Consider the following 15,322-nt stretch of genomic DNA (forward strand, 5'->3'; position numbering starts at 1 on the left):
CCATGGGGCCTTTTATGACCACCTGAAAGGGCAGACAGGGTCTCAGTTTAACTTTTCATCTGAAAGATAACACAGTGCAAAAGTGTCTCATTAATGCACTGGAATGTCAGCTTTGAGATTGGTGCTCCTGTCCTGGAGTGGATTTGAAATTGGAACCTTCTGACTCAGAAGTGGGAATGCTAACAACTGAGCCATGGCTGACACACACATTTCCAACTTTGGATCATTTTTCTGCTCTGATCTTAGGGCCCTTGTGTTGCAGCCATTAAAATTTGATGTGCTGGGGTGGAAAGGGGGCTTTCAGATCATCAATACATGACATGTTGATAGAATAATCTGGTTAAAGGCATTCTTGGAAGTTTGATCACAGGATAGTTTGACACTATAGACATGAAATTGCAAGACTTCCTCAAATAGTATTGGACTTATCTTCTAAAGGTTGGTTCTTACAGATTAATGTCTTCAACTGAGATTTTATGCCAATGCCTCTTATATATGAAGCACCAAGAACCAGAAAGCCATCTGACAGCACGTGAAGAGGACTGGGAAGAGGAAACTAGCCAGCAATATAAAAAAAAGTTGCAAGACTTTTTACGAATATATAAAAGGGAGAGTAGCCAAAGTAAACATTGGTCCCTTAGAATGGGGAATGAGGAAATGGCAGAGAAATTAGACAAACATTTGTGCCTGTCTTCATAGTAGCAGATAAAAGTCACATACCAGAAATGGGAGGGTAACCAAGAAGTGAATAAAAAAAATGAGGGGCTTGAGGTCATAAATATCAGCAGGGAAACTTAAAGAGGCTACAAACCAACAAATTCCAGGGCTTACTGTTCAGGAACAGATAGTAACTACAGAAATAGTGGGTGCACTAGTTATGATTTTCCTAACTCCCCTAGATTCTACAACAGCAAAATGAAAGTTATCAAATGTAACACCTTTATTGAAGAAAGAAGGGAAAGCGAAAACAGGATCAATCGCCTATATATCTGTTGTCGGGACAATGCTGGAATCTATTATCAAGAGAGTTTTAACTTTGCATTTTGAAACTGACAATACAATCACATAGAATTAGCATGGTCTTAGATGTTTAACAGTTTATTCATTTTTTTGAGGATGTAACAAGTAGGGAATATAAAGGGGAAGAATAGATGTTGTATATTTAGATTTCTAAAAGAAATTCAATGAAATGCCACTCAAAAAGTTCATACACAAGATTAGGACTCCTCGAGTTGCAGGTATTTGCACATTAATACATAGGAGGGAGGATTGGTCAACAGACTCAGGGTAAACTGGCATTTTCATGTTGGCATGCTGTAACAAGCAAGATTCTTCAAACATCAGTGCTGGAGCCTCAGCAATTTATAATCTATATTAATGCTTCAACAAGAGAACAAGGGTAATGCTTGCAATCATGCTCCTCACAAAACTCTTAAAATCACAAATAATAAAGATAATGGATGAATTCTGGCAAACATATTTCAAATTAAAACGTCTTTTTTCCATATTTGCAAATAATAATATTTTGGAATGTTTTGCCTTCATATGAACTACTTTGTTGCGGTGTTATAATTGATAGATTTTTTTCCTTCCTTGGCTCTGGATACCTCCACTATAAGTTTATTATTGCAAAATACACCAATACATGATTTTTAATAACAAAATATCAAAAAGTTCATACCGGGGGCCTGCCAGGGCCACGGGCTCTGCGCTTACGCCCTTTTGCCTCTGGATCATCAAATTCACCAGTAACATCGGAATGAATGGTTGTTTCATTAGTTGACTCCCTGAAAGTAAAATATAATTTTGAATTGAAGGAAATACAAAGAATTGCTGTATGTGTTAGTCTTTATCTTTCAATTCTTCCAATCAACACCACCACCACCATACAATAGATGAAGCAAAAATCTGAGTTATCAGAAATCTGGAAAAAGGGGAGGTGATAGTCCAGTGGTATTATCGACACGCTATTAATCTAGAAACTCAGCTAACATTCTAGGGACCCGGGTTCGCATCCTGCCATGGCCGATAGTGGAATTAGAATTCAATAAAAACATTTGGAATTAAGAATCTACTGTTGACCATGAAACCACTGATGATTGTCCAGAAAAACTCATCTGGTTCATTAATGTCCTTTAGGGAAGGAAATCTGCTGTCCTGATTTGGCCTGCATAATGACTCTAGAGCTACAACAATGTGATTGACTCTTCATTGCCCTCTGAAATGGCCTAGCAAGCCACTCAGTTGCAAGAAGGCAGCTCACCACCACCTTCTCAGGAGCAACTAGGGATGGGCAATAAATGCTGGCCAACCAGTGACGCCCATGTCCAATGAATGAATAAACTAAAAAAAGTATATTCTTCAAGACACTATGTCTTCAATTTAAATTTCCCATTCAAATTTAAAGTCACACAATTTTTAAAGGCCCATATTTCCAATTCAATTCTTTAGTTTTGCTTTTAAGTTTTTTACTTAATTGTCATGTTGTCCCACAACCCAACTGGTGCCATTCTGAATCAAGCAAGAGAGGTGCTCCATTGCAAAGGAATGCTTTTTTTTTTCAAAACCTCAAATTGAAGAATAATATCTCCACCAACAAGATTTTTCTTTACAAGGAAGGTGGTGAAATCTGGGTTATTTGTTTGTGTGCAGAAAAGGCCAATTTCTTAACTCTGCAAACTAATTTTTATTTTGAGCCCAGGTGTGTCTATTGCGGACCTTTACATTGGGAGAGGCAGAGGTGCCATTTTAAAGTTTGAAAGAGAGATAATTGCAACTGTATGCAAGTAAAATTGTTTTCCCTGTCTCCAGGCTTGTTTGAGTGAAAAACATGATGCAGTATTTACCTTGCAGTGTATGACTCTGGAATCTTCTGATAATTTTGGAGCCAAAGGCTGCCCTTTGTTCAACTCTGCAGCAAGTGAGGCAGAGAGGCCATTTTAAAGCTAACGACAGAGCCATTTGCTTCTCCCAAAGCAACATATCCAGCATTAAGGCACTATTCACTCAAAACTGAAATGCTTCAGAGGTGTTCTTGAAACATCTATATCTGGTGGCCAACCAAAATAAGAGAAAGTTGGCACCAAACACAGATTTTGTTAGAAACATGCAGATGCAAAGTTAAGGCAGTGGAGAGAGTGGAAAAATTTCTGAACAACTCATCTAACTGACTCTTCCAAGCACCACCTGTACCACATAAGTCAGAGTTCACAAATTGTACAGTACGTTGATTAGCCATTTCAGAATCAAACTGGAATGGAAGCAAGTCATTCTCAAACCCAAGAACTGCCAAAGGAAAAACAGAGATCGGTGAGTATTATTTAATTTGAATTTATTTAGCATTTATTTTATAATTAGTGATTTATTTTATCTTACAAGTTATTTCTGCTAGGAGTAAACAGTATTGCATGTGCACAGCGTAGTATCTCAACTTGCACATTGATTTTTCTAATGTCCAGAGGAACACAACCCTGGCTTTATAATTGATTCTTATGGGAATCTATGATTCACTTAAAGTCACTACTTTAAGGAACACAACTACAAATCTAAGTGAGAACTCACTGTCCAAGTTACCTGGAATTCAATGTAAACACATCTACCTAAAGCAGGCACATTTAAAGACCATGGACTTACAAAATGCATATTCTATATTAGGTCTTTTTATTGAGTTGTTATACAAAATAAGGACACTGTTTGAAAGTGTGAAACATTGCAAGATACAGATAAAGAGCAAACTGAGTACTTCGCATTATTTTACAGTAACTATAAACATCGAAGTTACAAAGAACCAGAAGGAAAAAGGTTAAATGCTACAGATGTTAATGCCTTATTCTTCAATACGTTTTAACATTGATACTATGAAAAAAATCACGACCAACAATCCCAATTGTGCCAAGAACTGCACTAACAATTTAAGATCATCAGTCATGTTCACAATGTAGCTCACTTACGTCCGCTAAAAGCTACATTTATTCACAGGCAGGGACTTATCCTCTCCAGACAAAAAGAATATATCCAGGCATTTATCTTTTTCGAATAATAAAAGCTAGGGGGGCAGGGGTGCAGCAAGAGCTCCCTTGACCAATCAGAGCAAATCTGTCAACCCATCTACACCCCATTCCTTATGCATAGTAAATTGGCGTGCTTTTCAAAATTTGGCATTCCTGCATCTGTCCTGATGAGTACAAAACAGAACATTCTGGCAGCATTTTTTCTCTTTTCCAGCAATGCTCAAGTTCTGTACTGCCAAGTGATAAAATGAAAAAAGGGTTCTTCTATGAAGGCCAATAAAAACAATTATATGAAAAGTGATACAGTGAGAAGAACAGAAGTTACTTGATTCATGTGAATGTTGGGGATCCTCACAAATCCATTTTGTTTTTGCATTGAAATCAGTATGATCAATTTGCTTCCAAACCTTATTGTTTAAAATGTCATACCTTTTGAATTTAGCAGAGGCAAGACTTAATACAAAATAAATAATGCCAAAACTAGGAAGAGTCTGAACTTCAGGGGATTCCTCTGGCTGATATTACCAAAAACGTTTACTCCAATGACTGCTTACTGAAGATGTGATTACAATGCAATGACTGCATTGTCATAAAAGAAAGATGGTTACTTGGATCTGAGTAGTTAATATATAGAGCACTTCAAATTATCTTTTCTTAATTTTTCTAATGCTTTCTGCGAGAACAAAAGTTAATGAAAATTAAGAAAATTATCCAGATAGAGAAGTTTTGTGTACAGGAGTGTGACAATGCTCAATTAACATCAGGAATACAAGATGCTTCAATTTCAGCTGTGTGTGTTCGAGGGAACCTTCACTGCAACTATTGCATCAACTGCAAAGTGGTTTTGCTTCACAATCAACTTTCAGTAGCTGTGGAAGGTCAAATATCTTGTATCCAATATCATGGTCTGACCTGACAGGGGAGAGACAATCTTGTTCAAATCAGTCTGAATCTTAACCTTAAACTTGCACCTCACATGTAACTTACAGGTACATCCTTAAATTGAGCTGATGTAATCCAGAAAGGGGGAGTATTTGTAGTACAGGGGAAAGCAGTATCCTACCTCTAAGTGAGAAACTCCGGGTTTAGAGTCCTACTCCAGGACTTCATGGCTACACACATTATGTTCACAATGTGGGCAAACAGGTTGATCATCGCCTTGATGTGGAATGGCACCCCTCAAGCTATAGCCACTGATAACAGACTAGCAGCCTGTTCCAGGAAAAACAAGCTGTGGAAACAGACTAGCATGTGTTTTGTCTGCCTCAAGTGTCATTACAGTAAGAAGTCCAATAGGTAAGTGGGAGTTCTGGTCACAAACAGGGCATATAAGAATGGCGGACAAACTGCCCTTTGTTGTCCAGTACTTCCCCAGAGCGGAGAAGCTATGACATCTTCTCCGGAAGCTTCAACATTGGTGAAGACTAACATCTCGCCAAGGTTGTCCCCACACCCCGACTTCTTGCCTTCAAACAACCACACAACCTCAAACAGACCATTGTTTGCAGCAAACTGTCCAGTCTTCAGGAGAACAGTGACCACAACACCACACAAGACGTGCCGGATCATTGACACAGATGCCATCTTCTCACGTGAGAACACCATCCACCAGGTACAAGGTACATACACTTACAACTCGGCCAACATTGTCTACTTGATGCGCTGCAGGAAAGGATGTCCCAAGGCATGGTACATTGGGAGAACATGCAGATGCAACAACAATGAATGAATGAACACTGCTCAACAATCATCAGACAAGACTATTCTCTTCCTGTTGGGGAACACTTCAGCGGTCATGGGCATTCGACCTCTGATCTTCGCGTAAGCGTTCTCCAAGACGGCCTTCATGACACACGGCAACACAGAGTCGCTGAGCGGAGACTGATAGCCAAGTTCTGCGCACATGAGGATGGCCTCAACCAGAATCTTGAGTTCGTGTCACGTTATCTGTAACCATCACGACTTGCTTGGGCTTGCAAAATCTCACTAACTGTCCTGTCTGGAGACAATATACATCTCTTTAACCTGTGCTTAACCCTCTCTCCACTCATATTGTCTGTACCTTTAAGACTTGATTACCTGTAAAAACTTGCATTCTAACCATTATTTTGTAAATTGAGTTTGTGTTTTTATATGCCCTATTTATGAACAGAACTCCCACTTACCTGATGATGGAGCAGCGCTCTGAAAGCTAAAGGCTTGTGCTACCAAATAAACCTGTTGGACTTTAACCTGGTGTTGTGAGACTTCTTACTGTGTTTACCCCAGTCCAACGTCGGCATCTCCACATCAAATGTCATTAGACATGATATAACCTCTGAAGTTGAAATCCAATCCAAAATGTTGGTGTGATGAAGTGGTGACCACTTATGATGTGAACAAACATATTCAAAGTAGAAAAACATATTTTTCAATAAAACTTATTTAACGAATGGAAACTGATTCTCTGTAACGGTCATTACAGAGCATTCATAAAAAAAGAATGCTGATCAAGACAATTGCACACATTGGAAAATTACACAAGTGGTTACAACACTTTTGCAATTAGAATAAATCATTTGCTTTTATAAACTGGCTTTGATAAACTGATTTTTTTTGTACCTTTTACATTACTGCTCATGTAACAAAATTGTTTTCAATGCATTTTGGATGCAAAGTGTAAAAAGGAATGCATAAATCTATTTTTAAAGTTAAAAGATATTCTAATTTACCAGAACAAAATGTCACTTCTTTTATTTTCAAGAATGCCACCGCAGATTCTCCCATGTATTTGTGTCCTGATATTCTGGAAACATCTGTTACAATATTCTGATCGTCTTAAAATTCACTTACTGTAACACTGATATCTCTGGAGTGATCATCTCTTCAGCACCGTTGCTGCCAACAAATCTTGGCGGGAATTCTGCAATTTCCTCCTTTTGCTTTTCGGTAATCTTTCAACTAACTTGGTTGTGTGAAAGGTGTTTTCTTCTCCCTTGTCTCGAGTTGTCTTTATGAAAGACATATTTGGGCAATTTCTAAAATTTAAAGTGATTTCCACGTTAGAAAAGCATAAGTGGATAGTTTTTAAAAAGAACAAAGAGACACTGCAAGGCATTTTTAAAAAATAATACATTCACCACAAATGACATTCTGAAAGTTATTTATATCTAGTTACATTATCACATTTTGGAACCTTTGCAAAAGCAGACTACTGCTACTTGCCCAAGTCTATCCAAATTCTACATGGTCTATAACTGCACTCAGTGCAGATCAAGTTCCATTTCTGACCATCAGAGACTACAAGGGAAGTGCTTGGAATAATTAATATTCAGCTTTGCTTCAGAGTTCATTAAAATACTGAAAACACAACACCCCTCCTCATATCAATTGGCAAGATTAAACAAAATGAGATGGAATAGATATCTTTAAAGGTTTGAAAAATCTTCACATTTTTGTCTACTTGTAATTTCTCAGAGTGAAATTTGTTTCACACTGTTTGCAAAATCCAATATCTAGTCACACAAATATACATAACACTCTTAAAAGTTGAATCTGATCAAGAATAAAAGAAAAATACTACAGATGCTGGAATCTGAAATGAAACCAGAAAATGCCGGAAAATCTCAGCAGGTCTGACAGCATCTGTGGAGAGAGAATAGAGCCAACATTTCAAGTCTGGGTGATCCTTCGTCTTAGGTGACGACAGTTTATCCAGACTTGAAATGTTGGCTCTATTTGTTATCCACAGATGCTGTCAGGCCTGTCTAGATTTTCCAGCATTTTCTGTTTCTGATTAAGGGATAAATTCAGTTTTCCAAAATAAGATGCCACAAAGGAAATGGACCACAGGCTTCCCTCAACTTCAAATCCTTATTGAAGCCTTCTTCAATAATCTTTATTAATTTTTAAATTTATGTATATGCTTTTTTTTAGTGAAATACATTAGAAATAGGTATAACTGAAAATAAAGTAAGTTTCTTTTATGCTTTGTCCACTCTTATGTTTGGAATCTGCTGTTGCTTAGTTTCATGAAATCACTAGGGAAAAGAGACACCCACAGGAATACTTCTGTATTGCACACCAACATTTATCTAAATTTTACACGTTTACATCAACAGTAATACATTTTATTTTGATGAAGCATCATGTTTTAAAACTATTATAAAAAGACAAGGAGTCAAAATCACTTGCACAATGTTTATACAATATAGCTTTTCCTAAGCCATTTAAAATAAATCAGATTGTTGATTGAAATACATTAAATGGAAAGTATTTTCATAAAACTGTTTTTGTACAGCTCTTATAACCACAGATATAAGGCTTAAAACATCATTTAATAAGAACAAGGAGCTTCGCTATTTGAATTAGGAAGAAGTTGCAAGCTGTTCTTTTGATGTGGTCTTCCCTCACCCTGATTTAGCTTACACTATTATATCGCCACCAGGGGCAGTATTATCCACAAGCTTAAAATGATCAAAATGTTAACCCCTCAGCTACTTTTTTGAAACTATAGTGCAATGTTTCAACTATTCTAAAAAGGATACTCATACTCTGATTAGTTATGGTTCTTGTATCTAATACACTACCAGAATGACAACAAAAAAAATCCTATTAAACTTTTGACTCGTTAGGAAACAGTAATGAGCAAGAATACAAAAATAAATCTACTGCTAGGTTAGTTTCATTACTGGCCAATTTATGAACTGTGGTAAACAGAGTCACTATCATTTTAATATTCTTTGAAGAAACACATTTGATTTTAAAGGTGCTTTAGCATAAACTTGATTCTACATGGTTCTATTTTACGAAACACAAATTAAATAACTCATTAGCCTGCCACTAGATGGCTGCATTGCAGATAAGCTGGTATAAGGTTAGCTTCGATGTAACAGCTGTGGTGAACTCTTAAACATTATGAAGCTGCAGCCTGCAGCCTCTAATTTCTGTAACTTCAAGTGGTATGTATATTGTTTCACAGATACAGTGTGCAGCATGTTACCAGCAGAGGGTTCTGTGAGATAATACGAACAATCTCACTCACGGGTCATCAACATTCAAGTCAGAATTACAATAGGCATTGCAAATCAACAAAGAAAAATTCTTAATTTAGAACTTTACAAAATCAGCATTTAACAGCTTTAGACGTGCTTTCCTGCTGTATTTTCTTTAATTTGTCTTGGAAATTCAACAGATGCCATTAAGTACTGCTGTGCTTACTCGAGTATTATCTTTTGATTTCAAATGTTTTGGTGTTCTTGCACGCTCCCTGGACAACAGAAATCCTCAGTTGATTGTTTCCTATCTGACAAGCCTGACAACACAGCTGTGAAATGCAGCCAATCTTGCTGCACTGCAAGTGATAAAACAGCAATGCCCATCCCCCACCCTATTACCTGTAAGCTCAGAGAACGAAAAAAAAGTTGAGAGTATTGAATTCTTGTTATAAGCTAAATAAATGGACATTTTCCTATGTATTTTTAACAGAAACAAAATGGCTTTGAATTCTTGAAGATGTGTGAAGAAAAACTATAACACTGGGAATAAATTTTATTTTTAGTCACCCTTCTTAATATCCTTTCCTTTGTCTCAGCATCCTAGGGAATTCTGTGGGATGTTTATGCACATTAATGGCACAATAATATTTGGTATATGTGTGAGTACATAAGAGGTTCTTGTTATTAACAGTAATTTGATTTAATGAAAAACATGCAGTATCTGAAGAGATTGCACTGAAAGACAACATTTTAGAATATAAATAATCAACATTTTGAAAGTAATATGTACTTAAGCAATGTTATTGGGTGTAGACAATACAATGAATCCACAACAGGCATATCTACCTTCAATAATTGAGTTTGAGAATGAATCATATTTTGAAATCAAACGTTCACACTTACTGTGATCCTTGAAAAACAGACAATAGACACTATTCAAAAAAACATTTGCTCAACTATACAGTAACTAGGTGAGGGGATAACCCACTTCCTTTATGTTTTCAGTGACTGAAGTGTCCTAACATCCTAATTAACAAAACAACATGTCTTATTCCTGTTATAGCAATTAAGAATGCAGAGGCACCCAGTGTTGAAAACAGTGGATGTGAACAGATTATTTTAGCTCTGATACTCCCACAACTGTATAGCCTACTGGTTTTTCATCAAAGCAAAATACTGCAGATACAGGAAGTTTGAAATAAAAATAGAAATTGCTGGAAAAATTTAACAGATCAGCAGCATCTATAGCGAGAAACAGAGTAACTGTTTCGAGTCCATATGACTCTTCATCGGAATGGTTTTTCTCCTGTTGATGAGAGGAAATGGGGCAAAAATATAAGGTCAGGGATAGATAGGGGCTCAAGTAAGATCGCTCTCGAGTTCTAATCTATCCCTTATCATCTATTTTGCTTCACCTGCCCCACTCCCTGACTACCAATTTTTCATTACTGTCTAGGTTCACAGGTAAAGAATGGAAAGAGGCTAACTAACTCTACAAGAAACTAACCAATTCAGGAGAAATGCAAAGGTCAGCAGAAAGAGAGAAATATAGCCAGCCATGTAATTTTAAATAGCTTTGATTTCTTTAGATCATACTACTATACATAAGCAATGGAATTCTACAGCATAACATGTGAAATAAAAATACAGAGATGCCTTCATAAATGGTAAAGAAAGATCACCCCCTATTAACATAATAGGACTTGGAGGATTTTTGCCAGTGTTGTTACAGAAGCCAACAGATCCATTGTCTGTAGAAAAGTCACTAAAATGTCAGAATTAGTTTACTTCCTTCTGAGTTGACTCCAAAATTAAATTCCGAACTAGACGAGACAAATTCACAATTTGTACACTTATAAAATGCAGACAAAATGGAGACAAACAAGGGGACAGTCATATAATGGTTATGCCATTGGACTAAGTAATCCACATCCTGGACTAACAATCTGGAGATATATTCAAACTCCATTGTGGTAATTGGGGAATATAAATTCCGTTAATTAGACAAATCTAAAATTTTAAAAAAAGCTAATGTCAATTATGATGACCATGCAACTACTGGATTGTCATTAAAAAAACTGGTTCCCTGTTGTCCTTTAGGGGATGAAGTCTGATGTCCTTACAAGGCCTGTTCTATATATGACTATATAAGATTGTTTTTAAGTGCTCTACTGCTTTCTGTTAGGAAGTGATTTTTGATGAGAAAACAGCACTGCTCCAAGATTTTACACTTGTTAACGTATTTCATTTAGTCATGCATTAAAGGGCAGCACCATGACATAAGAACAGAAGTAGTAGGAGCAGGAGTAGGCCATCTCGCCCTTCGAGCCTGTCCCGCCATTCAATAAGATCATGGCTGATCTGAAGTGGATCAGTTCCACTTTCCCGTTTTCCCCCCATAACCCTTAATTCCCTTGCCTACCAAAAACCTATCTACCTATGACTTAAAGATATTTAGCGAGGTAGCTTCCACCACTTCAACAGGCAGAGAATTCCAGAGATTCACCACCCTTTGAGTGAAGAAGTTCCTCCTCAACTCCGTTCTAAACTGCCCCCCACTTATCTTGAGGCTGTGCCCTCTAGTCCTGCTGTCCTTTCTGAGCGGGAAGAATCTCTCTACCCCATCCATCCCCTTCATTATCTTATATGTCTCTATAAGATCCCCCCTCATCCTGCTAAACTCCAACGAGTACAGACCCAGTCTATTTAGTCTCTCTTCATAGTCCAACCCCCTCATCTCCGGTGTCAGCCTAGTGAACCTCCTCTGCACTCCCTCCAAGGCCAAAACATCCTTGCGCAAGTGCGGCGACCAAAACTGCACACAGTACTCCAGCTGCGGCCTCACCAGTGCCCTGTACAGTTGCAGCAAGACCTCCCTGCTTTTATATTCTATCCCCCTCGCTATAAAGGCCAGCATCCCATGATGCTTCTTGATCACCTGCTGCAACTGCAGACTGGGTTTTTGCGACTCATGCACAAGGACCCCCAGGTCCCTCTGCACCGTAGCATGCTGCAGCTTATCGCCCTTTAAATAGTAATCCCTCCTACTATTATTCCTGCCAAAAGTGGATAACCTCACACTTGCTAACAATGTACTCCATCTGCCAGGTCCTCGCCCACTCGCTCAGCCTATCTAGATCCCTCTGCAGACTTTCCACACCCTCTGCACAATGACATAGTGGTTAGTAGTGCTGCCTCTCAGCTCTAGGGACCCAGGTTCAGTTCTGGCCTTGGGGTGACTGCATGTTCTCCCTGTGTCTGCACAGATCACAGATCATAGAACCCTTCAGTGCAGACAGACGCCCTTCGGCCCATTGAGTCTGCACCGACCACAACCCCACCCAGGCTCTACCTCCCATATCCCTACACATTTATCCACTAATCCCTCTAACCTATGCACCCCAGGACACTAAGAGGCAATTTTAGCACGGCCAATCAACCTAACCCACCTAACCCAAATATCTTTGGACTGCGGGAGGAAACCGGAAAACCCGGAGGGAACCCACGCAGACACGAGGAGAATGTGCAAACTCCACACAGACAGTGACCTGAGCCAGGAATCGAACCCAGGTCCCTGGAGCCATGAAGCAGCAGTGCTAACCACTGTGCTACTGTGCGTGGGTACCCTGAGTACCTGGATTTCCTCCAGGTACTCAGATTTCCTCCCACAATCCAAAGATATGCAGGTTAGGTGGACTGGCCATGCTAAATTGTCCATTAGTCTCTCAAAACGTGTAGATTAGGATGATTAGTGGGGTAAATATGTGGGGGTTACGGGGATAGGGCAGGGGTGAGATGCTCTGTCAAAGAATCAATGCAGACTCGATGGGCCATATGGCTTCCTTCTGCACTACAGGAATTCTATGAAGATATGAAACAACCCAGCAAGCCACTCAATTTCCAAGGCAGCCCACCACAACTTTCTCAGGAGCAGTTAGGAATGGCCAATAAATACTGGTGCTGGCAGCAACACTGAAACTTCATGAATGGATTAAAAAAACCCTAAAAAAAACTTGCATACTGCCTTATTACATTTGAACCGCAGTGGTTTATATCGACAAACAAGCACTTCACAAAGAAAACCTTTTCATCTAGATTTTGGTTTAACTTGTACGTGGTTTAGCTGGTCTGGCTTTTTAAAGAGGGGAAAAAAGAAGAGAAATTCCAAGTGGGCTGCTAAATCAAAACAGATGTTTTTGAAAGAAATCATACAAAGTCTAGACTTGAGTAGTTGAGCTACGAAAGATTTCTTCAGGGTTCAAATTAAGAGGAGGCATTTAACTCACCCAAGCAAATTCTAAGTACAGGTGGCTACGTATACTTTCTCAGCAAGAGGTTATGAAAACATTTTTTTGGTAAAAATATACCTCTGAATTGGTCTTTTCTACTGAGCATGTGGCAAGCAATATTACGACATCTTTAAAGCAAATCTTTTTGAGATTTAAATAAAAGCAAATTATTGTGGATGCTGAAAGCTGAAACAAAAACAGAGTCTGCGTGACTCTGTGTCAGAGCTAATGTGTATGGTGTATGCATAGGTATTTGGGAGGTGGAGGGCGGTTGGACCAGTAAAGGTAAAGTCACCATAGGGTCAGTTGACCATAGGCTGCTCGCTCCTTTGAGGCAGGAAAGGGAAGGGCACAGACTGGTGGTGACTTAACCTGAGGATCACCACATCGCAGGCGAGGGACAAGGTTAAGAATGTGCAGTAAGAAGTCTCACAACACCAGGCTAAAGTCCAACAGATTTATTTGGTATCACAAGCTTTTGGAGCACTGTACCTTTATCAAGTGAGTGGAGAGTTGGGTTCACCAAGGTGGGCCTTCATGAATAACCTCAGCCAGCATGAGACAAAGCCAGTGACACAGAATTTTTGCATCCTTTTTTTATCCCACTTTACACCTTTTTTTCTTTAACATTGTCTCCCCAACTCCCACCTCACCTCACTCATGCCATTTATTATCTGTTCCAGGTTGTACTTACCTTTGTTCTGCCATTAACATATTCTGATTTCTTAATGTGGCACGATCAGCACCCTTTTTAGCAATGATCACCACCATTTATGTTCCCTCGTCATTTTTTTAACGAAATCTTTGTCAATTTCTCCCCAGCCTCTACCTGTCTCTGGCCCTCTATTCAACTCCTACTGCTTCTACTCCATCTCCAGTTTTCTTTAGGTCATTCAGACTTGAAACATCAACTCTGTTTTCTCTCTTCACAGATGCCGTCAGACCTGCTGAGATTTTCCAGCATTTTCTGTTTTTTTTCTTTTTGAGACTTGATCATCCATCACTTGTTTGCAAAAAAAACCTCACAATCTTAATTCTATTCATAACTAACAACAAATATGACAACTCTGGCAATACTTGTCTTTTCCCCCACAATTAAAATAACATTCATCAAATAACAACCTAACTTTGAAGCTATGGTTTAATAAATTGTTCAGAATAGTTTGATTCACCCCAATAGTTATGACTCTTTCAGGAACAGTAAAACTAAACTAGTGGATTTGAAATACATCAAACATTGTTTTCCTATTAATATAAATAGGCAACATGCAGCCTTCATCAAGCATTGGGTAAAGTCATGTTTGTTGAATCAGATAGCAGGAACCTTTTTGTTTACATAAAGTATGTAATTGCAGTCCAAAAATGCTGTTATGCTTATGTTTTATTTTAATTATCTAAGTGACATTACACAGTAAGTAATGTTGAAGCCTTATTATGGTCTTTAAGCTTGAACATGACACTAAAAAATGGACCGATCATGAATAATCTCAGTATAAACTTGGAACCATTAACATAATTTTAATGGGGCTCCAGCAGGTTGTGCAAATTCTGCACTCAAATAATATTGCTGAAGGGATTATAAAAATTGAGAAACTCAAATGGAAAGACTTTTTTTTTTACTTATCTCAATACCCACAATCGTTTTTTCCAACCCTTTCCTTTTTTGAAATGTATGCATTTGCCACACGTTATTGTGGTGTGAAAACGTTCCATCTCACTTTTAAATCCTGATTTTTAATTTATATCCCGTATATTAACCTTCTGTTTGATCTTGCACCAATCATCTTTGTCATATGCCTCATAATTTGCCACATTAACCCCATCCACTGACTCAGTCTACATTTTCCATTATCTCGGAAAAGTAGCCAGCAATCAAGGACCCCGTGCACCCCAGCCATACACTCTTGCACCTTCTTCTATTGTGAAAAAAGTACAAAAGTCTGAAGTCATGCACCAACTGACTCAAGAACAGCATCTTCCCTGCTGCCATCAGACTTTGGTATAGACCCACCTCACATTAAGGTGATCTTTTTCTACACCCTTGCGA

General features: G+C 38.4%; 1 protein-coding gene across 3 annotated transcripts in view; it reads right to left on the reverse strand.

Annotated features, from left to right (window-relative positions):
- Window positions 1-15,322, reverse strand: part of stag1a (STAG1 cohesin complex component a) — a 227,645-nt gene that overhangs the window by 71,846 nt on the left and 140,477 nt on the right. For all 3 annotated transcript variants that reach the window (XM_080185452.1, XM_080185454.1, XM_080185455.1), the window contains exons 2-3: window positions 6,843-7,027; window positions 1,682-1,787 (exon numbers count right to left, since the gene is read on the reverse strand). In XM_080185452.1, coding sequence (XP_080041578.1) covers window positions 1,682-1,787; window positions 6,843-6,871 — 135 coding nt within the window. In that variant the 5' untranslated portion in view covers window positions 6,872-7,027. The remainder of the gene's footprint in view (window positions 1-1,681; window positions 1,788-6,842; window positions 7,028-15,322) is intronic.

This window comes from Carcharhinus amblyrhynchos, chromosome 3 (genome assembly GCF_965287045.1).
Source record: "Carcharhinus amblyrhynchos chromosome 3, sCarAmb.v2.hapA, whole genome shotgun sequence".
Taxonomy (NCBI): Eukaryota; Metazoa; Chordata; class Chondrichthyes; order Carcharhiniformes; family Carcharhinidae; genus Carcharhinus; species Carcharhinus amblyrhynchos.